This window comes from Platalea leucorodia (assembly GCF_965183815.1).
Source record: "Platalea leucorodia genome assembly, chromosome: 9".
In the NCBI taxonomy this organism is placed as follows: Eukaryota; Metazoa; Chordata; class Aves; order Pelecaniformes; family Threskiornithidae; genus Platalea; species Platalea leucorodia.
This window is the reverse complement of record NC_138831.1, coordinates 48191544-48216610: the sequence shown is the minus strand read 5'-3', so window position 1 is coordinate 48216610 and position 25067 is coordinate 48191544. Positions and strand designations below refer to the sequence as shown.

Genomic DNA, 25067 nt, shown 5'->3' with positions numbered 1-25067 from the left:
CATGGAATAGTACGTGCCTGTAAAAGGGGTCTGGCAGCCGGAGAAGGCGACCGCGAGATGGCCGAGCCCCAGCTCAGGTGGCAGGGGTGGCGCAGGCACGTGCAGGCTTCGGGCTACGCAGCAGGACGGGAGGCAGGTGACACGGTTTCAGGGAAATGCAGTTAATGAGCCCTGACACAGATACAGCTATTTCACAGCTAAGCTTGAGTCAGGATAAGCTCTCGAGGCAGCTGTGAAAATGCCTGTCGAACCGCAGTGGCGGCGAAGGGCTGCGCCACCTCTTCCCTGTCTCTGAGACAACAGGCAGAGGCTTGTCCTGGCGAGGGAGAGCGAAGCGGGGCGCAGCGGTGCTGCCGGGCCTGCCGCACGAGCCGCTGGAGGAGCCGCGGGGGGACGGGGACAGGTAAGGCTGGGTAAGGAGACAGACTGCGCTTGTGAACCCGACTCAAGCTGCGCTCATCGGCAGGACGTGCGTTTTAACCAGGCGCTGCAAACCCCAAACGCCCTGCAGCTGGTGCAGGCGTGGGCTGCCAATACAAAGTGCCACCAACGCAGTGTCGTTGTGGGGAGAAATCTGTTTATTTTAAGATATGCTCTGTTTCTGAAGAAGGATATTTTAGCAGCCTGCAACAGAAATGTGAACCAGAGGGTTAACCTGCCCGTTCGGCCTTGGCCAGCCTTGCCGATGCTCACACAAGTTTCTTGGGATAGAAAAAAAAAAAAAAAGTCCAAAATTCAAACTGTACACCTTTTTACAGGGTGCTTAGCCGGGCTCGCTTTTTACACTGCTGTACATGCTTGGGATAACTAAGTGCAATTGAATTCAGAGCCAATACATCATCCCAGGCCACTAATGAAGATAAAATAAAAGCTGTGGTGAGCAGAAGCTGCACAGATACACAGGCAAATTGAGCTTATTGTGTTCCCGATACTCCAGAGTGCATTTACCAAGAGAAAGAGGAGTGGAGTGAAGAGAGTTTATAAACCTTCCTGGTCACGGGGCTCCCTTCTCTTACACCGGGAGGTATCTGTCAGACCGAGCGGCTTTGCTTTCTATCTATCATCAGCTCTATTTACAATTGACTTTGCAACAGTGCAATGAAACAGCTCGCTCGCTCACTGAGATTGTGCAGTATTATTATAGGCAGATTATTCTAGGTTCTCTCACAGTAACACTGTACCACAATAGCTTTTAGGAACCAGAAACGCAGTGGCCAGCCAAAGCTTATTGCTGGTTCGTACACCTGGATGTCTCTACACAGCAATCACAAGAGGGGCTACACCTGAAGTAGCCTCTAACAAACTTGCAGGGATGCGGGGAGCGGCCCCGCGGCGCAGGGCGTCCAGCAGATGCATTGCCCGCAGGAGCAGGGTGAATTAGCCCACAGTGAACCGCACCGCCGGCCAGCGGGCAGTGGGGACTGTAACGTGCTCAGGCTCCCAGGAAAGAGCCCGCTGAGGTTAACGGAGCTCTCCTGGCCGACAATATACACTATAAAAGCAGCAGCAGCAGCCAGGGCATGCTGAAGGTGGGGAAGGAATTTAAAACGGGGAAGAAGAAACTGGAAATAGAGGCATGAGCAGAACTGCGGCCACCTCCACCTTCTGCTCTCGACTACCGCAGGGGAGCGTGCGACGGAGCAAGAGAGCAGAGAGATGGCCCAGCTCCCGGGCTCGTCCCTGCTCGGCTCACACCGGTTTCTTCCATCCCCGAAAGCCCTGCCGGGGCTCCAGCCACGGGAACCCCGCAGTGCTCATTAGCAGCAAACCAGACGCACGCTCCCTCCCACGCACCCCTCGTCCCCTGCCCCTCCGGGACTGTGTCCCGGAGTCCAGGCGTGCTCAGAGCAGGACGCTTCCATCTTCCGTCGAGCTTTGGTTCCCAGCGCCACAAGCACTACCTTCTTTTTCGCATGCAGGTTTCAAGCCTTCCCAGCTCTTCGTAGGCCTGGTAGAAAACGTCAAAGTCTCTGGCACTCCAGCCCCTCCAGACAGCCAGGCACCACTCCGTGTTTTCGTTCTCAAAGCAGCACACAACTGTGTCCTTTCCTATGAGAGCAGCATCCACCAGTGTCCTGGGAAAGGAAGAAGAGAGCAGAGAAGGGCGTTACAGCGGAGAGCAGCTCTGCTCACACAGCACGCCACCGCTCATCTGGGAGGCACTGACTCACAAGCTTTCCTTTCCAGCTACCGAATCTCTTTTTATAAGCTGCAAATCCTTGAGAAAGGAGAACGTAACAAAGAGAGGGATCAGAAACTATGTCATGGCAAAAGCAAGCGGCTCAGTGACATGGGAAAATATTTTTAAAGGGCTTCAGGTGCCTAAACATGCAGGTGGGTGCTTAAGTCTGCCATGACATTTTGAAGTTGCTGTTAATCTCCTGATTTGCTAAATCCACAGACTCTTTTGCCTGCTGCCAGCTGGGCGTTTTCAAAACAGCCCGCGCATCATGCCACAGCTAGCCGGCTGCCGAGAGAGCCTCTGCAGCCTGAAACGCAGCGTGGAGGCAGGATGGAGCCCCACCTCTGCCTGCTCAGGGTACGAGCCCCGAGCCCAGATCAGCAGGCATGGCTACGGCAGCAGCGCAGGGACCAGGCTCCTGCAGAAGGAGTCCTGCACGACAGCATCGTGTTGCCTGTGCTTCCCTTCGTGGTCTCTGAGCGCGTTACCTGATCAAATGCGAGCGGTTGAAGCTGGCCCTGCAGGTAACCCAGAGGGAGGTGGCCAGGCAGAAGATGACACTTGTGTCCTTGCAGGGTTCAAGGGAACCTTGCTGGGCTCTTTCTACCACTCCAGTGGCAGACGGGGGAAGACTGGCCCCAAACTGTTTCCCCAGAAAGGCCCCTAGACCTTGGTGAGGAGCACTGGCAACAAGGGCTGTCCTTGGCAGCTGGTTTTTATCACAAATTGCCCCTAAGAAGGCACCTTCCTTCCCTCACCTCCCTGCCCTGCTCTGCACTTGGAGGAGGCAGGCACTACCGGCCGGTCTGTATCCTGCTGGTAAAACAGGGCAAGTCAACGGCCGCCGTGCCTGAACCAGCCAGGCTGCAAGGCAGCAAAGCAGGACAAGTCTGAGACGGCCGCGTCACCTCACCTTAACTCCACGCTGAATCTGCGTACAGCAAGATCAATCTAAGAGCATCCGTGAACAATAAAGAGATTACTCCGCTCCCAACTAACTGATAAAGACACTCAGTTAGCAAGTAGAGGGAATGGCAGGAGGACTTTAATCTCGTGTTGTGTTTGCCCAGTGGTAATAAATGATCATTAATAATCCTTAGCACTGCTTAACCTCCATTTGTTTGGACATAAATAGTACAATCCCAGACTGGTATTTAAGTGATCAGCAGGAACACTCCCATCTCTCTAGCAGCTATTTATTTACTTGGACTCTCGTTCGCTGCATGAAACATTTTGAATTAATGTATATAACTGCTCTCCCCTGTGCTCCAGAAGCCTTCCCCCAGCCCGTCACTGCCGACAGCACAAAGGTGCTCATTTAGAGCCAGAACATCAACCTGATCCATGTGAATGCAGCCACAGACAAGCACTGCGCTCTACATAAATACACCTCTTGTTCTTAATGCAGGGCCTGAGTCTGCCAAGCTCCACCGATCTTCTGCCAGGTGCCCTCAGAGCACTGGGAGTCAGCACCAGGCAGGATCAGACTGGCATTTATCGCATTGGGCCAGACGGTCCTGCCTGTCTCATTACAGGGGTACTTGGTCTCTGTGGCTTTTAGAGACCAGACCGTGGTCGCAGTGCCTTCCCCTCGCCATCTGCCATGCTATAAGAGCATGCACATGCCTCGATGTGCAACCAGCAACCGCGTCTCCTCTGGCTGGGAGCTTCTCAGGTGCTGCTGGATGCTGAGAGGAAGCTCCCAAGAGGCCCTGGAGCCTGCAGAGCCACCCTCTGCCACCCAGTCCCCTTGCGCCCCTGGGAACTGGTGTGACAGGCGCTGCCCAGTCAGCCTCACCCGTAGGGAGCCAGTTCCCCAGCCTTCAGCACAGCGATCACTCTGCCCCGCTGGGTGCCGGATTCCTTCTCCAGTCCGATAACGATGATATCCCCTCCTCTCCTAGAAGAGAAACGAGGGAGACGTCACATGTAGTCCGCAGCCCAGACTGGTGACAACTGAGGAAGATCCATGCTGGATATCAATCCTCTCTGCTGCAACCCCTCCTGCAGTTTCACCGCCTTTTGCAGGGAAGGGGGCACTGCAATGCCACCAAGGGGCATCCTGAATCCACTACAGCGAGAGCCCCCGTGACACACGAAATCAGAGTCCCAGTGGTTTCCATCAGCTCAACAGGAGACAACAGGATTTGCCAGGGCTGTGTCTGAGCGAGGAAGCTGCCTGCTGTTCTTTGTTTCCTCAGGAGCTGGGGAAACAGGGCTTCGAGTCTTACCACCCGCATTTCTCTTCTGTTGAAATCAATCCTGCAAGACTTTAGATGGGGCCATTCTACCTAACACTAGAAATCTTTAAAAAGGAGTAGAAAAATCGATGTACCATTGCACTGGGCACAAAATTTCTTAATGATAACTTGACTTTCTGGGCAGGTGAATCACACTGGGAACGCAAAAGTTCCTCAATTAGCCTGAGCTAATCTCACGCTCAGCCCAGGAGGGATTTTGACAAAGTTGCTTTGATAAGTGACCCACTTACCTGGGGATCCATATGAGGTCTTTTACTGGAATAATCTTGACAGCTTGGAGATGCTGTGTGTTGTCACCTGCAGGCATAGCATCGTGATGCAGGGGAGGCTTCAGCTCATGAAATTTGTCAGACTCCTCAAAATCTGTGGAGAACGGTGCACTGGAAGAGCTCATGGGTGAGCTGGGTAGGCTGGAGGGGCACCGGGTTATCCTGTTAGGAGGTGAGGAGGAGTAGGAAGACACAGAGCAATAATCTGTGAGGGAGTCCTGGTGGTTTAGTATCTGGGTGCCAACCTCCGGGCTATAGATAATGCTCATGTCCGCCAGCGGGTTACTCTCCATCGCTTTGTGGTTTATAGGTGCTGTAGCTGGGATGGCTGCCGAAGGCTGCTGGATTGTAAACATGTCTCTGAGGGGGCTGCAGTCCCCGCAGAAGTAGCGGGCGCAGAGCTGGTAGGTGGTAACGTGATACATCACCAGGAAGTTGCTTTTATCGTCCAGACACCACACCACCTCCTCCCCGTGACACTCCGAGTTGCAGGCGATGGATGTGATGACCGACGGCGGGCTGAAGGGCTCCAGCCTCCTGCTGATCTCCATCGTGGCGCAGTCTATGATGAGGATGCCGGGGCCGTTGCTGTACCAGACCTCTGCTCCGCTGTTGGTGATCTCCATGGCCTTCACGGGGTACGGGTTCTGCCGGGGGTCGTCATCAGAAATGTTGAATTTGGACCTGTTGGCCGTGTGGGAGCACAGGTAGGAGCAGCTGTCCCCTGGGATGCCCTGGGACACTGAAAACACTGCTACGAGTCCATCCGACAAGCCGGCCAGCACCACATACGAGTTCTGCAAGAGAGAGACAGCAGATTCGCTATCCGGATTCTTTACTTCTCCGCAATGCAAGAGCCTTCAATCCCAGAGGCTCTGGCTGCCTCTCACAATTCTGCAACTAGTTACACTAGTAACTTACCCCAAATCACTCAGTGATAACAGCAACATAAAAAGAAGTCATTACATAGAAGCTGCTGCAGAGCCATACTCCTCTCACCCAGTATTACCTCTCCCTTCATTGGCAAGGGAGGACAGACGGACCTGGCAGCCTGCCCCGAAGCCTAACAAATTCAAGCTGGAGTATGTTCAGAGAAAGCCATCATGATCCTAGGAATCCAGCTGTAGAAACCCGGCTCATTTCCAAAAAGCAGTAAAGCTATTGCTATCAGTGTAGGTAGGAGAGGAATGGAAGAAATGCAGTAAAAACAGAAAGAGAGGGAGACAATCCTCTCACAAACAAGAGCATACAGTGATCACTCCACATCCAATGTCTGCTGCCTTAACAGCACCGCTCCTCTCCCAGGGACGTGCTCTGGGACCCCTGGCAGCTCACAGGCTTCCCAGCGGACGGCACAGAAGCAGCAGCATCAGTTCAGCAAAGCGGCTGCCAAATGCCACGAACAATTCTGCAGGGAGTTAAAAACCTGCCCCTGAACGCACAGATGTGTTAGCTGTGGGAGCCGCAGCTGGCGTCGAGCTCCAGCGCAGCGCTCTGAGGCACTGCTGCGATGGATACCGCCACGTCCCGTGGATGGGAGCCGGTGAGAAGGCCACGGCTCGCCGGGTCTCTGACTCCTCCAGCTCATCACAGAGATGTGAAATGCTGTTAAACAGCCTGGGAAATGGATCTCTCAGGAACAAAACTCCCCATGACCTTGGGTCTGTACCAGAAACTCCCCCATCTGTGAAGCAGATAAAACAATACCTACCTAAAAGGCCTTTCTATTTCCTCCCTGTGGAGCAATAAATTCTAAAAAAAGACCCTTTGCCCAGAGCTTTTTTGCTGCTGTTACAATCTTGCCAGACTAAAGCAAAGCAAAATGAACAGAACCAGACAGAGCACCACCAGCTGAACCGACACAACCTCACCCCTCCACAGCCCCGCCGCGGCGGAAAGCCCTGCCTCCCGGCATGCCCGGGACGCCAGCAACGCTGCCCGCCTCTGCGACACGGGACAGGGACTCGGCATCGCCCCTTGCTGCTCATAAATTAAGGGAAAGTCTGTGCCCTTCCAGGGATCTCGGCTGTGCCAGCCCTGGATGATAGCTCCCAGGCTGCTTAAACCCGTCGAGGCCAAAATCAGTATCTTGAATTGCTCTCAGATATCGCGGGGCAGATAGCATAGGGGTAAGTATTAGTTTAATTGATAGCACTGTTTGCAAGGCTCATTAAGAGTCTTGGACAAAAAGACACTATCTGCATACAAAGTATGAGTAAAACCATGACTGTGCTGAGCCCGTATGACTAATCCAAATCACAGCAGAATTCTACTGTAATGGGAAAAACTAGGGAAGCAAGTGGAAAGTTGTGAAATGGGACTTGGACTTTGACTCAGTCCAGTCCCAATTCTCTAACCACTAATTAAAAGAAACCCAAATGGCCTGCAGTGTTCGGTGCCATGTCCCTGCTGCCATGTGGATCTGGTGCAAAGGCAAACAGTTTGCCAGGGAGTTGCATCAATAGGTTGGAACATGGCACGATGCTTTGCACAAGCTGGGTTTTGGGTTACTTTTTCTTTGGAAAGGAGTTCAATTATCTAAACCAGAACAAAACAAAGCATTGTTTCTGGTGAAAATGGTCCAACTTTTTCAGTCCACAGGACCCTGCACAATAGGTATTTCTTACTAAAAATGGAAAATTTAAATTGAAACGGGAACATCTGAAATTAACCTGAATTAATGACAGTATGTCAACCTGAACTGCTCCTAGTGTGACACAGGCCACAATTAAAGTCTTCAGAGATCTCTATAATTTTGTCTCATTTGATCTGAAAATGCTGAATTAGCCAAGCATAGTCTTCATAAAAAATATTTTGATTTCTTTCATTAGCGTCAGCTACTGCAGAATAGAATCCAGATTCCCTTTTGGGTTCCATAGGCCAAATTTCCCCGGCACTGAGCAATCGGCACTGTAACTGGGCAGAGCTGCGTCAGTGATCCCCACCCAGCTTGACCAGTAATACTGACTGCCAAATTCTAGCCTGTCTGGAGTAGCACAATGGTGGAAGCAAATCTGGAAGATATTTTATGCTTTCGGGCACTTATTACTCATTGCCTTGGCTATCAGGACCTGCTTCTATCCAGCCACTGTTGTTATCTCTCTGTTTAAGAAATGAGGAGCAGGAACTCAAAGGCTGAGAAATGCCCTCAACCTGCCATTCCTTGCCTGACCGAGCCAGGGAGTGACCCATTTCACAGAAGAACATGGCAAAGGCCACCCACCCCCAGGTGCCACCGACTCACCAGACTTTATTAGGTGTCGGTGCAGCTGGGCAGCGAGGCAAAACTCTCCAAATCAGGGTATTACAACAGTGACCAAAGGCAGGCAGGGCAGCAGCCTCCAGAAACCTTAAGTAACTTTCTCAGAATTCATTTTCAACATTTGGGCTCCACAAAGAGCCAACAAAAACACACAGCAACAAAACTGCATTTGAAGTCTCCGTCCTGCCAGAAGTCCCGCTGTGCCAGGGAGGAAGGCCTCTGAGCGGGGCTGTGACGGTATGCGATGTGCAGGAGATGAGCTGGCTCCAGACGTCCTGTCCTCGCAGCTAAGGACAACGCAAGGCTTGGAGTTGTCGGGATGGCCGCTGTGAGCAGGTTAAAAAAAAAAATAAATACAGCCCCCGACACCACAGCCTCGGTCACCTCCTCTCTTCCCCGCAGGGTCTGGCACTGCTGGTAGCGAACGCTGTGGCAGGCTGCAGCCTTTAAATGTAGCTTTTGTTTTCGTGTGTTCCAGGTTTTTGCAAGAGGCCAGAGGCTTGCACCCATTCAGATGTCTCTCTCCCTCAACATCTCTTTGTAAGAATGCTGCAAACCAATTCAGAAAGCACCTTGTTTTGCTCGTTTTAACCTGTTTCTTTGCCTTTTTTTTTTTTTTTCTGAAAATTTTATTGTTTGCCAAAAACAATGATACTGGTGACAGAAAGCATGCAACAAAAAAGCTTAAATTGTACAAGACTTTTCCTTGGCGGGTGAGTTTTGGATTCTGGGCCCCTCTCTGCTGCTTTTAAATTTCCATGATGCTTCCTTTGGATGAGAAACCAAGTTTTGGAAACTATTTCTTTTGGATCAGTCTTCCCAAGGCAGTCGTAAAGAATTCCCCTTCCCAGCAACATCCCTCGGCAATTCTCTGACTGCTAGTTACCTCACATCTCATCAGCTAAAGGCTTTCTTCCCAGGGAAATGCGAGCAATTCTCTTCTCCGCTGGACAATAATGACTATGTGATAACTCTGATACAGCTCGCTGCGCCGTACAGTGAGTTTGACAAGTGTAAGCTTTCCACTTAGCTTTATTGGAAGAACTGGCTGTTTCGAAAAACGGTCTAGTTTCTTGCCAACCTGGTCTGCACATCCCTATGGCTGCTGCTCTGGCTATTTCACTGCCAAACTCATTCATAGAAAGGAGAGAGGAAAAAGTAAGTCCAATAAACTAAGAAGGAGTGCGCCGAAGGGATGTGGATTTCTGGAAGGTTGGGTAGGGTCGGGGGAGGAAGGGAGGTGTCTAGACTCAATATTACTATTGTAGGGCCTGGCATTATTTATGACATTTTCTAGGCAAGCCACAAACTGAAAATAGAAACCAGGAGACATAAAGCCACTCGTAACCCCTGAGGAATGGCTTTGCAAGCTGTATGACAGTGGAAAAGCTGAAAGTGAAAGACTCGTTCAACTGTCCTGGACAAAACCTCAGGCAGCATGAAAAAGAAATTTGCCCTACACATCAGAAATGAAACTCCACGGTGGAGAAACGCTGCAGGTCTGGGAGCCAAAGAAAGCCGACAGATGCAGCCTCCCGGCGGGTGAAATTCATTCCTGTGCCAACTTTATATCTGTGCCCTACTTTAGTGCTACTTACACCATGTTTGGAAGTGAAGCAGTACACCTTACACTAACCATCTGCCTCGGATTCAGTTTGCGGCGATGCAGCAGTCTGAGCAAATGAGCCAGAAACGGACAATAACTCAGAACGGGCATGTGGTATAAACCAGCTCCACTGTCGCTCCGAGAGCTGCTCCATATTGAGCTTTCAGACACATACCAGTCTGCTGGCATTTGCAAAAACTACACAGCTACCAATAATGTTAGAACATAATTATATGTTTTTACTTGAGGTGGCTGTAAGCAAACCAGCGGTAATTTAGCCCAAAAACAGTTTTTATACATCTCCCAAGACTTGCCCGCAATAGGCAGTCATGTCAGATTTCTCTTGCCAGTAACTGGATGTTAGCAATTCCGGAACGAGGCAGATAGTATATAACTTTTGTTATTACCCATAAGAGTAATTATCCATATTACCCATAAGAGTATTACCCATAAGAGCTGTATTATCTAAGCGTTCTCATTCAAAACCAAAAAAGAAGTGTGGCTGAGCCTAGATAATATTTAAAGATGATTATGCACACAAATGACAGCATGCATACACACCAGGAAAAGAGTGGGTACACGAGCTAGGATATACCCAAGTCCTGCATTAGCAGCTAACAAATCTCTATTCTAATTATTGTTTCATGTCCTCTCTACTTTGCTTCATCAGCCTAAACCTTGTCTTCCAGTGATGTGGAAACACAGCTGGAAAACTTCCTTGCAGAAGAATTTGATCTACTTTGACTATTTTCCCAGCAGGCTTGGAAGTGCCAGCTTTGGTCCCCTGACTCAGGTTCTTGCCCACACCTCTGTCTTCTGGCAGAGGCACAAAGACCTGGAAACCTTCTCCTCGCACCGCCAAAATGTTCCTGGGCATTGCAAAGTCCTTCGACACTAGCTAGTGACAAGCGGCGCAAACTCTGGCAGCTTGGCCCGGCAGCAGACGGCTTAGTCTCACTAATGCCCCTTTTCCTTTAGGTTCCTCCTTACCTTTTTGACAACGGGCATTACTAGAAAGCAGCTCACAGTAGCAGGAGTGTCTAAACCCTTCTGCGGAGTCTTTAGAGGACACATGCCCTGCAACCCATACACAGAAATCTTCTGGTCCTGTGAAAGAGCACATAAAACTCTATAAATTGCAATCATCTTCCACGCTTTTCATATTTTGATACCTGAACAAGATCAAATTGGTTCCAAAACCAGTTTTTACTTATATTTTTCAATATCCAAAGCCTGGATTTCTTTTTGTTTTCCCTGGAGAGCATTTGCTCTGTCTGAGGGTAGAAAGCAGGTACCGCCTTCCCCAGAATGAGCTGCGGGCAGTATATGCACTATCCAAAAGCCACCAGAATCACCACATACAGAAGTAGCATTTGACAACCTTGACTCTGGTGGGGTTTTTTAATATTTTTTAAATTCTTCAAAAAATAAATTAAAGGGATGGGCCCCCCTCAACCCCAACAAATCCCAAACGTGTCAAGACAATTGAAACACGTTGTATGTTATTTTGCATTAATCTGTCAATTCGAGGAAAGCTAGTATTACATTTTATGTGGAATTATATCTGCTCTACACCTCGTAAATCTACTAAACTGACACAGAGCATCCAGTTTGGGGAATAGCAACACATTTCATTTTGATCAGAAAGATGGATATAAAATGCTTTAAGATTTCTGATTTGTAATTTTTCTATACTTCTTGTTATGAAAAAATAGGAATATTTGAACTTTACCTCAATTTGGGAACAGAAAAAGTCAAAATATCTTATTTTCCTACAGGGAAAAAGAGATCTATGCTCTCACTCAGTTCCAGCATCCATGCTAGGGTGGGGTGAATTAACCAACACAAATTATTTATTCAGCAAGCATGGCCTTTTTTCCCCCCCTCTCTGAAACACTGAACTTCAGGAACATTTCAGTTTGTTTCAGAAAGTTTTTGTTTGGTTTGTGTCAAACGATTTTGTCAGAACGGGCTGACACTTAACACAGGCCTTTTTGATGAGCGGACAGGGGCTCTAAGGGATAAATCAGCCATGCTCTCTCACTCTTATTTTTTTTAGCTGCGGTTTTCCACGGTGAACACAAAACTTGGCTACCCGTTTCCCACCAACTTTCAAACCCCTTGGGCCTCTTTCAAAACCCCACCCTTAAACGCATGGTTTCTTTCACTGCTTCTCTTTATCGCTTACAGATAAGGACATTTCCCAGATGAAACCCTGGGTACAGATACGCTACAATCCGGAGAGTTTCGCCTCGGAAAGCTGAGGTTCCCACGATCGCTTGGAACACCAGGAGGCCCCATTTTGATCTAGGTATCAGCTAAGGAACAGGCAGAAACAATACACCTGGAGACAGCAGATGCAAAGTCACGCTGCTCATCTGAGACGCCCATTGTCTCAAACACTCTTAGCTTTACTAATTTAATAGGCTCTTTCTCTTCATTTGTGTCTCTTCTAACGAGGTCCCTCTTGAGTGGGGCACTGAAGCGCAGGCAACGCTCACCTCCGTGGCAGCCCAGAGGGCATTCTGAAATTTTAGTTGGCAGCATAGCTTCATTCCTGGGCAGCTCATCCTCTCCACTTCTATGACTCCTTTCTCCGGATTCACCACCGTGTAGTTTCTGAAAGGAGCAAATAACAATTTCCTATAGCCAATATTCGGCCTGCAATCTGCTACAGGACCGTACTCGGCACTTTTGGCCAAGCTGTAACACGACTGTCCAGATGTGGACGATGCTGCAAGGCTCTCCACCCCTCCAAATGCTCTTTGTAAAGGAAGAGAAATACAGACGTGCCACGGCTCTTCCTCAGGGGGCAGATATGCAATTGCTTCTGTGAAGATTTAAACTCAGCTATCTGACTTTGCGCGGAAATGGATTAGGAGAACTTACGTGGTCTGTTACTATAATTCAGTTGTGAGACAAATAGCTTCAGCTGAATAGCAGTAATTAATAGCTGGGAGGCCTTAGCCCATCTTGCCCATTAGGTGCTCAAGAGAATACGTGCTTGTTCTCCAAGTTCACTGCCTCAGTATTATCTGGCTTCATTACTTATTCTAGTACATAAACAGAAGAGCATGATCCTTCCAAATAAGACCAAAGATGTGTAACCTGATAAAATAATTTATAAATATGACTAATTAATATTTTTGTAACTAAAAGGATTTTGTTTGTTTGGGGAAGTTTATTGGGTTTGGGTGTTTGAACAATAACTGGATATTCACAGCCACATCTGTGAGCCCCAGATGTTTTACCAGCTGTGGCACAAGCAATTACATATCCTGAAATCCATCACATATAAGTAATTTGTTATTCAGCAGTCTCCAGCAAGTGGATTGTCCAGTCAGGAAGCAGATTCACTGAGATATATTGCTGTGAATATTTGGACAACATCCATGTATTCAGAATACATCTGTGAGTCCCATGCGTTCCACCAGTTTTAGCAGGAATAGTTATACTGTCTGCACTGAACGACTGACCAGGCACCACAAACAGCAAAGCAAATCGCTCGTGAACAAATCACGTACCTTGCCCATTAGGTTAACGGTTACAAATAATGACCACGTTAATATAAAATTCAGACCCGTTTGTGGATGTTTCCAAATAGGACTGGGTCTATAAAAATCAGGAACGTCCACAAAAACAAATGTAACTAGCCATGGGTCACATGCGGCTGAGAAAAATACCATCATCTCCGTCACAATTTAACAACATTTAAAGCCCATGCCTATTCAGTATAGCACACATTTTACTGGCAGTATACACTTGGATGCACACACAGCTTCAGGCATGTGGTTAAATCCTGATGATTTCAATAGGATTTAAGCATGTGCTTAATTGCTTTGCAGAACAGAGATGGAACCGCAGTCTCAATTAGGAAAGGTTTAGTGTTAAATGGCCTCATTAGGAAAGGCAGAACACGTCTGTTCTCATGTGCAAATGCTTCATCCTGTGTGTGTGAATCATTACACTGCCCTAATCTTCTCCTCATATTAACTGAAGCAGAGTTAAGCTCATTAAATATCCTTTATAAAGCAACCACTGTTCCCAATTAAAAGAGTTTGGGAAAACAGTGTTCACCGTACCCTTGGCATTCACCCAAATTCACTTTCACCTTCTTTACCTCACTCCCAGAGGCATAAGGGAAGACACTGAAGGATTTTTACTTAAAAAGAAGAAAGAACAAACGAAAGAAATTACTAATATGAGCTGTCTCACCTGGTGTCTTCCTTCCCATCCCAGAACACCACAGTGTACTCCTGTCCTTGGGAGCAGAAGAAGGAAGACTGTTTCCCACAGGACAGCAGGTACATAAATGTTGCAAAGGTAGGATCTTTCATCTGTCCTACCACAGAAATGGCCAGTGGACGCTGTGGGGAAAGGAAAAGAGAAAGACAGGTCACATGAGACAGCTGGAGGTCCAGATGAAATAAAAGAATCATAATAATCATTATTTATTAAAGCTAGAAAGCCAAGAAGTAGGACTTCTTCAATAAACACTTCTGCTACTTTCTCAAATCTATACCAAATTCTCCTTATAAATCCCACCTGATTGGTTCTTAGCATCCTCCATACCCCAGACACTGAAGACAAACCCCTTCTGTACTTCCATGGTTTGTTCTGTGTTTCTCTTACACATTTTATTGATTGATTTCTTCAGGCTTAGGAATTTTGGAAGCTGACCCACTGTCATGACAGTGTCTAGCTGTTTGTGGGTCAAGCTGACCTTTGAAGAACAGCAGCTCTGAAACGCCAACTTGCAATTAATGAAAAACATAATGCAGCATAATCCTTGTCTCGTACTTTGAACCCTTTTCTTCCTTATACCGCCTTCTATAATCTTGGGGTTTTTGAAGTCTTTGTAGTTACACTCACACCATGATACTGTAGCTGTTTCTAGAAATTACGGGTAACGTCTTGCCCTGGTGAAATCAATAGCTTAACTGCCATTGACGTCAAGGGACCTTCATGTCACCGCAGATGTCTAAGGCCACCAATCTGCCATAGTTTCATTCATAAAACTCTCATTTAAGTCAACAGAAGTTCTGGGCCGTATCAGCAGGAGGGATAAATGGGAAACTGCGCTGTTCTGCTGTACCGAGAGCAAGCCTAGCTCTCTGCGTGAAAAGGGCTGCCAGATCCCTGTAGCTACACGATCAGAAAACACTGGTCATAAGGGTTGTCTTGTACCTTTTCTGGCTTAGTGTCCCAACACTCCATCATGAGTGCCTGCATCCTATATAGCTGCACCTCCTCCGGCTGCCCAAGAACAGGACGGATCCCTTTAGACAGTTTCTTTGCAATCTGGAGCTGGTGTTGTCCTAGCACAGGCCGCTGACCAGACAGCAGCTCATACAGGACCATCCCATATGAGAACATGTCGACCTAGAGCCAGAAACAGAGAGAAAAAAACACAGTAAACCTCCCTTGGCGGGTGGAGAGGAGAGCAAGGAAGGCCATGGTGGGAAAGCTAGTGCTGCACACCATGCATGTATAAGGGAATTCAGCCCCATGCATGAAGCCAGCCACCCACCGCTGTCACGCCGGGGCTGTGCCCATGGATACACCACGGTTACCTTCTCATCGTAGACTATGCGAGGCCTGATCTCAGGAGCTTGGTAGCCCGGCGTGCCTTCCACGCCAAGAGCGCCTTCGTGGAATGACTGCCGGGAGATACCGTAGTCGGAGAGCTTGATATTGATGTGCTCTTTGACGTCCAGGGACCACACCAAAATATTGTCCGACTTCAGGTCGCAGAAGATGATGTTCTTCTTATGCAGGTAGGCAAGACCTGTTACAATCTGATACGCTATTTTGTGTGTCAGCATGTGTCCCAGCGGCACAAAGGAAGACCCTAGCACAAAGGAACAGCCTATCTTCAGTTCTTGTAATTGCAGTAACTGCCTTTTTTTTTTTTTTCTCCCTTTCTCTTTCTCTTTTAAACTCCAGAGCAATAACTAACAACCTTTTAAAACATCACTCAGTGCCACAATTTGAAATGACACTGTTCGTGTTACTATACACATCTGACAGTTCTATTAGGTTCTTTTTTTAAACCCTTTCACTTCTAGCCCCCTAAATCTCCTGGTGAAAATTAGTGTTTGACTGAAAGTTGACACAAACCCAAGGTGCCAAGAAGGTCAGATGGCCTCAACCTATCTTGGAATTAGTGTCGTTCATTTGACAGCGACAGAAATACAGATAATTATGAGAGAATTTAGAGTGCCAGACACCCATCTGCAGGGGGAAGAACACAGCATTACCCATGCAGCACTGAAGTGAGATCCACTTCTTATTAATTTGCAGAAAAATTGAAAATCCAGGTCTCCAAAGTAGTTTTGAAAATCCTGAGCATCAATTTTTACTACGTTCCCAAAGGCACAGTTTAAGAGCAATTCCATCCCCTAGTCTGGAAGAAAATCCCCTTCAATAAATCAAGCAGTAATTTGAATGTTGTTGACCATTTGTCACTAGTGTGACTCGGAGAGTGAGCTGTGCCAGGAAGGAGACCTTGTTTTTACCTTTGGAGTTTTCAGACAATACAGTGGTGAGGCTGCCCAGAGGGGCCAGCTCTAGGGCAAAGCAGAGAGGATGGATGCTGATGCCAATGAGGGAGACGATGCAGGGGTGTTGCAGCGAGTGGAGCATGCTGGCCTCCTGGCGAAACTCGGAGAAATTCTTCATGGCATCCATGGCTCTCAGGTGTTTCAGCATGGTATCTGGCAAGACACACAAACCCCTGCTCACTCCCCAGCTGAGAAACCAAGTCAGAAACTCTTTGGAAGGTGCTAATCACTGATCAAATGCTGCAGGAGGAAGGCAGCTTGTGGGGTTATGCCAACAGCAAGGCTTTAAGTTGCATCCTCATGTTGATGCATGAGCCACTGACAGACACTGGCTATAAGCGGGATATATACGGCTGCCTCAGGAAGCAAGTGCTCCCTTGGTCCTTTAACACCAACCTTGAGTGTGTCTGGCACACACTGTTCTCATATATCACCTGGATGATTTTGGAGAACTTGTGCTGTGCTTTTTAAAGCAGGGACTCTCTGGGTGTGGATGTCACATTGCAGACCCTTTGATGGAAGGAGTCTTCCCTACCCTTTCCTGGCTGCCCTGCCAGAAGAGGGACCCTTCATGGTAACTGTCCTTCTGCCACGGGACACTACGGACTGCTCAGGCAGGTTTGGTCTTTCCAAAGGTTATTTGTCATTGGGACAGCAGCTGGCCTCCTTCACAGCCCAGGGGTTCACTGCATCCTTCCCTGTCAAGAATGAGGAAAGTGAGGTACTTTCCCCTTTCCTTTGTCCATGGACTGAGGCTCTGCTGGAAATCTGTGCTCAACAGCCGGCACGTGCAGTACGAGAGCCTGTCCCTGCCTGGAGGAGCTGGCAGGCTGAGAAGGATTTCCAATGTGCTTTCTGTAGTGGCTGGCGCAGATGGAGTAAAAGACTAATTCAAAGGTGGAGACCCACAAGTCCTTAGTGCAAATCTATGCAAATCCACACTTCTCATTGCTGAATAGCTTGGGAAAAGGAGATGAAATCTTGCCTCCCACCCCAATCAAGAGCTCTGCCTTGGCACCCTATGAGGCCACCCATTGACCTGCAGGAGAGAAGCTTCCTGCAGTGCCAATGACCTTCATCGCTACAAGTGCTTTCATGAAGGACTCTTTAAGATGCATCCTCCTCCTCCATGGAAACGCACCAATTTTGCTATGTATTTCAAAGCTGTATTTAAACAGGTGCTGCCAGCACTTCGGAGAGCGAAAGCTCTTTGGTCTTAACTTGGGATCGCAGACTGCAAGAGCCGATTCCCGACACCAATTCTGTGTACTGTACCTGCAGCTGAAGTGGGAGAACCCTTGCATTTTTTAATCTGAAATCTCTTCACAGCCACTGGTTTTCCTTGGTATCGTGCCCGATATATAACGGTCCCACTTCCACCCTGGCCAAGAACATTGTTTTCATTTTCACTGCATTCCAGTTTGCTATTTTCCAGGAAGAGTCTGCCAAAAAGAGATTGGGGCTTTTTAATTAAAAGTTTCAAAGACATTGTAAATTCATATTTTTCATGTGATTTCCATTTTCGCGAATCCCTAATAGGGTCTGGTCTTATGTTCTGAGAGGACTGGATCACCTTAACTACCTTGGTCATCTCAATGTACTCTATGCTGGCTCATGTACAACAGATTTCTCGCAGAAAAAAGTAACTTGGGCAAATAAGAAAAAAAGGCTTTTTACTAATTTATCCCACAAGAATCAAACAGATCTGGAAAGCACATAAGCTCCCTTTCCAAGCAGACGACACGGGTACAGATATTTGTACCATTTATCTGTACTAATGATTTTTTTGCTTCATTTGCCTCCTGTTCCTCTTTTCTCCGCTGAGGCAGGACAGGATGTTTATGAACAGCCCCACACTCTGAAACCTGATTATTCAAATCAGCTTACTGTTCCCAGGCTGCAATTCATCATTTCCCCACTCTTCCAGAGACTACTTTTACAGCTGTTCACACTTCAAATATCTCCACTCGCCTCACGCCCGTCCAATAAATCTCTAGGAGATAGCACTGCGAGGATGGCTGTCGTGACGAGCCGATGGGGTGTCTGCCCAGTAAAACGACCCCAAGAAAGGAACAGGGGCCAGGGAGAGCACAGAAAGCTCTGACAGCAGCCAAGAGGACACAGTTTTGTCTAGAGGTCTCATGGCTCTGCATTGGGCACAGAAAGGTCTGAGAGTGTGAACCAAAAGAGACACTGGTCTCCTGTCCTGCCTGCTGTCAGGAGGTCTCTTGCTCTGCACACTAAGTAATAAGGGGTATAAGACTGAACCCATCTGGGAATGCAGTTAAGCAGCTTAAAGATTTGGCAGTGCTGCTATGGGTAGGGAAGAGCTGTTTCAGCTGTTCAGGACTGCCACACTACTACAACACATCCGACAGCCCTCAGCCGAGCAGGAGCCTCGACTCAATGTGAATTCTCTAGTGGTGTCTATGAATTCACTCACCTACAGGCTCTTCAAAACTAAAGGCGATTTCAGTGCCAATCTTGTGATGCAGCAGCCCTTTCTTTTGGTTTTGCCATATTAAAATCTCTTTTCTGGGATCCCATAAAGCCTCCAACTACAGAAAGCTCTGGCCAGAGTCGTGGGCAATGCAGGACAGCTGCGGCTTTAAAAAGGGACTTTCACATTGCACCACAGTGATCTCAAAGGACTCCCTGAAGTGATGACTCGGGTCAGCACACAGCAATTGTCTAAGCAAGTGTGCTGACCACCAGGAATGCAGTTTAGGATGAATTGCCAGAGCAGGGATTGAGAGCAGATAAATTTGTTTCCTGTGGTCAGTATGTTCCTCTAGCAGAGATGACTTAGGAAAAAAATCCAACCGAATTACATAGGTACACTGAAACTTAACCAAAGGCTATCAAATATTGGGTACAAATTGGGGTACAAAAGGCTATCAAATTATGGGTACATGTTACTCCCAGGAAGATTCTGATTGGACATGAAAGGAAAATTTTTCACAGTGAGAACAGTCAATCACTGGAATAATCTCCCCAGGGAAGTTGTCGACTCCGCTACGCTGAACACGTTTAAGACTCAGCTGGACATGGTGCTGGGCCATCTCATCTAGACTGTGCAAATTCTTGCCTAGAAAGGTTGGACCAGATGATCCTTGAGGTCCCTTCCAAGCTGGTATTCTATGATTCTATGATTCTATGAAATAACGTTACCTGGCAGGAAAATCAGTCATGAAAAGCTCCGGGACCAGCTCTTGGAGAGAAACGGGGATGTCAGGGTGGTTAGGACATGTGATATAGTCCAGTTCGATGGCAGTCAGGACACAGTCCTCCATGTTAAAGTACTGCGCGTCCTCTGCCTTCTCGCCACACTCATTCTCCTCCGGCTTGGAAGCTGCACAGATGTGGCAGGGCACATACTGCTCCATCAGCAACGTGCCATCACTCTCAGTGGCTGTGAGTGCTTCAAAGCAAGCAAGCAAACAGAAAACATAACTCGCACAGAGAAAGAACAGCTCCTAGTGCATTCAGATGTCTACAGTCATCACCTGGATCCACTGCCTGAAAACGGTCACACTCATGAAAGCAGCAGTTTACTGCATTGTATTGACTGGAATAAGAAAACAGCTTTCTGCAAAGTATATGCAGATAGCAGCGACAGTACTGAGGAGACAGGACTGTTGACATAATTTAACAGCTAGTCTGCTTTGGTCACAGGTAACGCACAGGCTTGCCAAGAAAATATATTCAGGGCTAGTAGAAATTAGAAGTATATGAATAAAGCATTGGAGAGAACCTCCTACTTGCTGGGTGTCTCTGTGTGAACTGCAGATAGGGATCACTGCGTATCCTGAAGGGCATGGCCGTGCAGTAGAAGGAAGGCAGCTGTGAGGCTGCCCAGGAGCCCCAGCCACGTCTGCTTCGCAGACTGCAAGCTGCCAGATGGCTTCAGGCGGAGAGCAGGCATGGGAACGGGAATGGGAGTGGACTGGGAAGCACGGCACGCTCAGGCTGAGCCCTTCAGGTGCAGGCTAGGAGTAAGTACTCACCCACAGCACCCAAGCTGGGAACACAGTTACTGTGGGCTCCTTCAGGGGCAATGTTTTCAGGCCCTCCAGGGGAAATGTGAATTCTACCAAGACTAAACCTTTGGGAGGTTCACACCTCTCCCACTAACTACAAAGGGATTTTGTGGTGACAGGCTCTGTTAAATGCCTACAATTAGGCAGGGCGAATACAGGCCGCAGCCTTTGAAGTCATGACTCGTCTCAAGCTTCAGTGATTAATGTTATCATTATTTTAATCCAAAGGCAAAGAAAATCTTTTATCTTCATAACATGCAGAACACGAATATGTGAGAGTGCACAACTGTTTCCTCCAGAGAGCCTCCAATTAAGACACTTTGGCACTGTTTTCTAGACCAGTGCGGGACGACAAAGAACATTTCAGGTTTTGTTTTGGTTTTAAACAAAGTGTATTGGGGTTGCAAACAGCTCACTGGGTAACAGCAGGATCTGTGCTGATCACAGGAAAAACAACTGCAGGAGTCAAGGAAGTTACCTTGGCACAGAGTCCCTGGTATCATATTCACTCATGCCTCCCACATCACAGTTTTATAAATTACAGGGTATTAGAAATGGTGGGCAAACGCTGATCCCAGCTGATGCCAAAATGAGTTCTGCATCAAGGGACAGTGCCAAGTATTTTGGGCCAAATCCTGTCCCTGCTATGAGCACTGGAAGAGTCTCCTGAACTCCTACAGAAGCAGATCCTGTTTGATCTGTAATGTTTCACCTGTGCTTGCTGTGACTGACGGACTGAAAGACACAATGTCTAGACCAAGGTGTGCTGGGAAATAATCTTGATCTGTCTGCAGGTTACCAGCTTTTCTCAAACTTTGTTGGCTTGAGACTGTCAAAGCCTGAGGGGTCTTCAATTAACACACAATATTGTGCACCTGGAGAGCTCTGTCAAAGAACCTTCTGTTAAAAAGACATAATACTGCACAGAAAATTACAGTAGTTCTCTTACCAGGAAACCACTGGTCTATCAAAGAGTTGACATGATCTGTGATGAATGCCATTGCTGAAAAGTCTCTCACTTCTGACTGGCAAATGATTTTAATTCCACCACTTTTTTTCTTTTTCCAGTTCACATCAGAAGACTCGACACTGTGTAAGAAAGCCAAAAGACAGCCGCATGAAGCTTTTGTGAAGCATCAGTGTCAACAAACTTCCTTTCTCGCAGGAAACCTGAGCTACATAACAACACGTAGTTCATAGGCAATCAAAATAAAAAGCAGTCTAGCTTTGAGGATGATTTTCAATTCAGTCTGTTTGGCAAATGACTTTCAGAAGAGAATTCTTGCACAGAAATGCCAGTTGCTTACAATGGGTACGTGCTACAGAAGGTCAGACCCAGAGACAACCCTGGCCTAAGTGAACTGAGTATGATGGAGAGTTTTGATAGAAATGCCCCATACAGAATGATGGAAGGTTAGGAGTTTTAAAAATCAGTAGTAAAACCCCAGTGACCTAATAATAATAATAAAACTTCAAAGAACTGTTTGGAAAAGTTTACGGACATAACAATTTTTGTGCAATTCCCACAAAAAAACCCCCAACAAACCAAGCTTTAATACAAAGAGCTGAGTTCTGTAACTCCCTGAAGTACATGGGGAGATAAGAGTATGACCACCACCATGGTCCAGAATTAAGGATTCCAGTCTGTGATTTGCAATGTCGGGGTCCAAGTCTCTACTCAGCCGCAGACGGCCTAGATGAACTCAGGAAAGTCACTGTGCCCTTCTGGTCTCCAACCATGGAACAACACCAATGGTTCCTCCCTGTCTCGCCAGGGACTGGAAGAGCAAAGGCATCTGCAGATACTACAGAGATGAAGTCTTAAGTGGCTGCCTACTCTCTGCATTTGTGAAAGAACACGGACAGCAGGTTTTCTCCAGCCTTGCAGCCAGCAGGCACTCTGCCTTGGCCAGCTTAAACCAGTTAGCCATAGTCTCTGTTGCATGCAGTCTGATAGCTCAGAAGCACCTCCATTGATCTGGAGTACTGCAACACTGTGGTGAAGTTTTAGGATTCAGTGAAAAACTCATTGACGTAAGGAAATCTTTGCATGTGAAAATGCATGATTTTACACTGGCAAAGAGTTCTGCTCTGAATATCACTTACTGCTTTCAGACCTCTTTAATTTGTGGCTGTAATGACACATAAGGTTGATATATTCAGAACTGCCAAACAATCAGTTACTCATCATTTTTGTCACCAGTTGTTACCAGATGAGTTATGTCTGTTAGAAGAGCCTCCTCTTCTACTGACGAGTGAGCATATAGCATGAGTCAGGCCCATTCATCTCCATTCAGATGATGTGTTTCATACACATTATTAGTCCCCTGTCACGCATGCTGCATTACGAACACAAATTACCTAAGATAGCCTCCATCAAAGGTAACGAACAGACCTTCCTGCCAGTAAACAGTGTGAGTCCTTTTGACTCGGAACGTGCTGCAGCGGTTCCTTTGGGTGCCTGTGAAGCTGTAGATCGTCACCTTTTTGTTTCTTGTCTTGGTGTTCTTCTTGTTTTCAAAAAGCTGAAACAAGCAGAAAAGCATGAAAATAATTAAATTATTGACATTTCTCATAAGGATGTTGCGTTAAGTGAGCAATAAGACGATTTCTTTTTTTGGCCTTCACAGGTGCTGTCATACCTTTTCCATTAAAGAGCGACTTGCGCTCATAAAAAATTTTGCGATGGAATGAGAATACACACAGTAACAGTTGGTTTTGCAGCGATGGAAATATTTTTCATGCCACTCAAAAGGGAACAATTTCATATCCGTGAACAAAGTTAAGTCTGTAACTGTGACATTTGTTATATGAATTCTGCATTTGCAAAAGTCTTGTAAACCTAAAGAAGAGCTAAATGTTCTAGTGATTGATTAAGTCTGCCCTCAATGTAGAGTTAACTTTTCCACCTGTTTCAGTGGGAGGAAGATGGCTTTTCTCCAAGACACTTCAAACCAGCACTTAGAGCAAAATGTATTTTCGTTTTAAAACCAAAGACTTAATCTGCAGAACTCCACTGTACTCATTGCTGTAACGTTTATTTGTCTGCAGACGGGTCTGACGCCTGGGATCCTTTCCATTTACTTGTGAGGACTGGATGAGGTCCCTAGCAAAGGTGCTCTAGGGTTATGTCGTGCCCATGAGGATATAAGCGAGGGGTTGCCAAGACAGCCTGTTAAAACAGGTAAAGTTATTACATGGTTTGAGAAGCCTGGAACACAGAGGACCTTCCAAAAACAGGTATCATGTTTTCCATGTTCTGTACATCAGTGACAGAACACGGTGTAAATAGATAGATACCACAGTAGTGCTAAAAATATTTTGCAAGTATTTATTACGGTTTCCAGCAGGGCTATGTTTTCAGATATAAGCTGCTGCAAAAATATGTCTGTAACAACATCAAAATTCACTTAGCTTTCAAAACCTTACAAACACTACTTTAATGATATGCATACCACTTGCACTAATAGGGTGCCTGCTTGTACTCATTATCGCATTAATGCAACAGTCCTGTAATTTTCTTCTCATTTAAACCCATATAGATTCAGATAGCTGACTTTGGTGGAGCTATTCCAGATCTCCACTGGCAAACAACGTGAGCAGAGTCTGGCCTAGTGGAACGGTCATGGACAAGAGCCGCAGGCAGAACTCCAATTACTTGTAATTGGAAGATGCTGGAGGTACTGAGACCTTCCAGGGGATCATGTTATAAAGAGGCTGTGGAGAACATAGCCTTTCTTCCCTGGTGCCAATCTGTTGTTCTAAATGACACCTAGTGTGAAAACAGAACCAGATTTTGATTGCAGAGTCTCATCTTTCCCTATTTACTCAAATAATGTTATTGAAGTCTGTGACTGAAGCAAGCTGGATGTGAAGAGACACCCACTTACACTTACACTGAAGAACAACTTTAGCTGTCTTCTCTCGCTTGCAGGGAGATACAGTAACCTACCTGGAGGTCCATCTCTGCCAGGCTAATTAACATTCGGGCTATGAATCTTTGCCAAAAGCCAACTGGGACAAAACTCATCTTGAAGACCCTTTGGACTGTGTTTGTGGTCTGGTGGCAGAGCCCGTGGATATCTAATGCTGGCTTGGTAGGAAGCAGATGAGGGAGGAGGTAGCTGAAACACATCAAATTCAACAGCTCAAATTTTAGCTCCAGCTTGTAACAGTGAGAACATTGTTACTGGATAATAAGGCGATTCAATCTCCGAAGAGATTTTTAATGGCACAGCCTACTGCATATAAAAAAGCTTTTAGACTAAAGGCGCTGCAGCAATACATGGGGAAATTGATTTACACTATGGAAGCAAGCAGAGGCAAAACAGACATTACATAATTCAGCCAGGGCTATTGGACAGGGCTAAAATTGATGTAATGAGCAGGACATTTGTGTAATCACAAATTAAATGCATTAAAATATAAGAGTCATTAGAACAGCTGTGATGTTGGGACTCATTTTTTGGTATCTTTACTACTCTGCCCTGGTAGTAGGCAGAGAATTACAGCTGTGCTCCTATGTGGAACGGAAGATAAATGCAAAAACAACCTACAGCAGCTCAGCTTCAGTAAGCCCAGAAGGTGGGGAGAGGAGGTGTCATGGGAGGCGGCAACGAGGCAGTGACAGGCTGCGGGGACGGGACTGCTCTGGCTCTCATCCCAGTCCCAGGGTGAGAGCATCTTATGGGTCAACGGGACAGGGTTTCCTGCTGCACCATACTGCAGCTGCCGGACTCCCTACCACATCCCTGACAATCTCCTAGGGCAAGAGCTCACTTTGGCAGACTGATGCCAGCAGAGCTATCACTTGTCTTGCCCAGTCTCTTCCTGCAGTCACGTAATTAGGTCCTTTGCCCAAGTGTGGAGGAGACTCAGTGCTAT

The 25067-nt window shown here is 47.1% G+C and overlaps 1 protein-coding gene across 1 annotated transcript in view; it reads right to left on the bottom strand.

Annotated features, from left to right (window-relative positions):
* Nucleotides 1-612: 612 nt before the first annotated feature.
* Nucleotides 613-25067, bottom strand: part of LRRK1 (leucine rich repeat kinase 1) — a 79203-nt gene continuing 54748 nt past the window's right edge. The window contains exons 20-33 of the mRNA XM_082322564.1: nucleotides 24136-24307; nucleotides 22545-22708; nucleotides 21133-21272; nucleotides 19315-19564; nucleotides 17419-17585; nucleotides 16099-16296; nucleotides 15154-15431; nucleotides 14768-14962; nucleotides 13796-13947; nucleotides 12082-12199; nucleotides 10571-10687; nucleotides 4674-5509; nucleotides 3981-4082; nucleotides 613-2075 (exon numbers count right to left, since the gene is read on the bottom strand). Of these exons, the coding sequence (XP_082178690.1) occupies nucleotides 1898-2075; nucleotides 3981-4082; nucleotides 4674-5509; nucleotides 10571-10687; nucleotides 12082-12199; nucleotides 13796-13947; nucleotides 14768-14962; nucleotides 15154-15431; nucleotides 16099-16296; nucleotides 17419-17585; nucleotides 19315-19564; nucleotides 21133-21272; nucleotides 22545-22708; nucleotides 24136-24307 (3067 nt within the window). The 3' untranslated portion in view covers nucleotides 613-1897. The remainder of the gene's footprint in view (nucleotides 2076-3980; nucleotides 4083-4673; nucleotides 5510-10570; nucleotides 10688-12081; nucleotides 12200-13795; nucleotides 13948-14767; nucleotides 14963-15153; nucleotides 15432-16098; nucleotides 16297-17418; nucleotides 17586-19314; nucleotides 19565-21132; nucleotides 21273-22544; nucleotides 22709-24135; nucleotides 24308-25067) is intronic.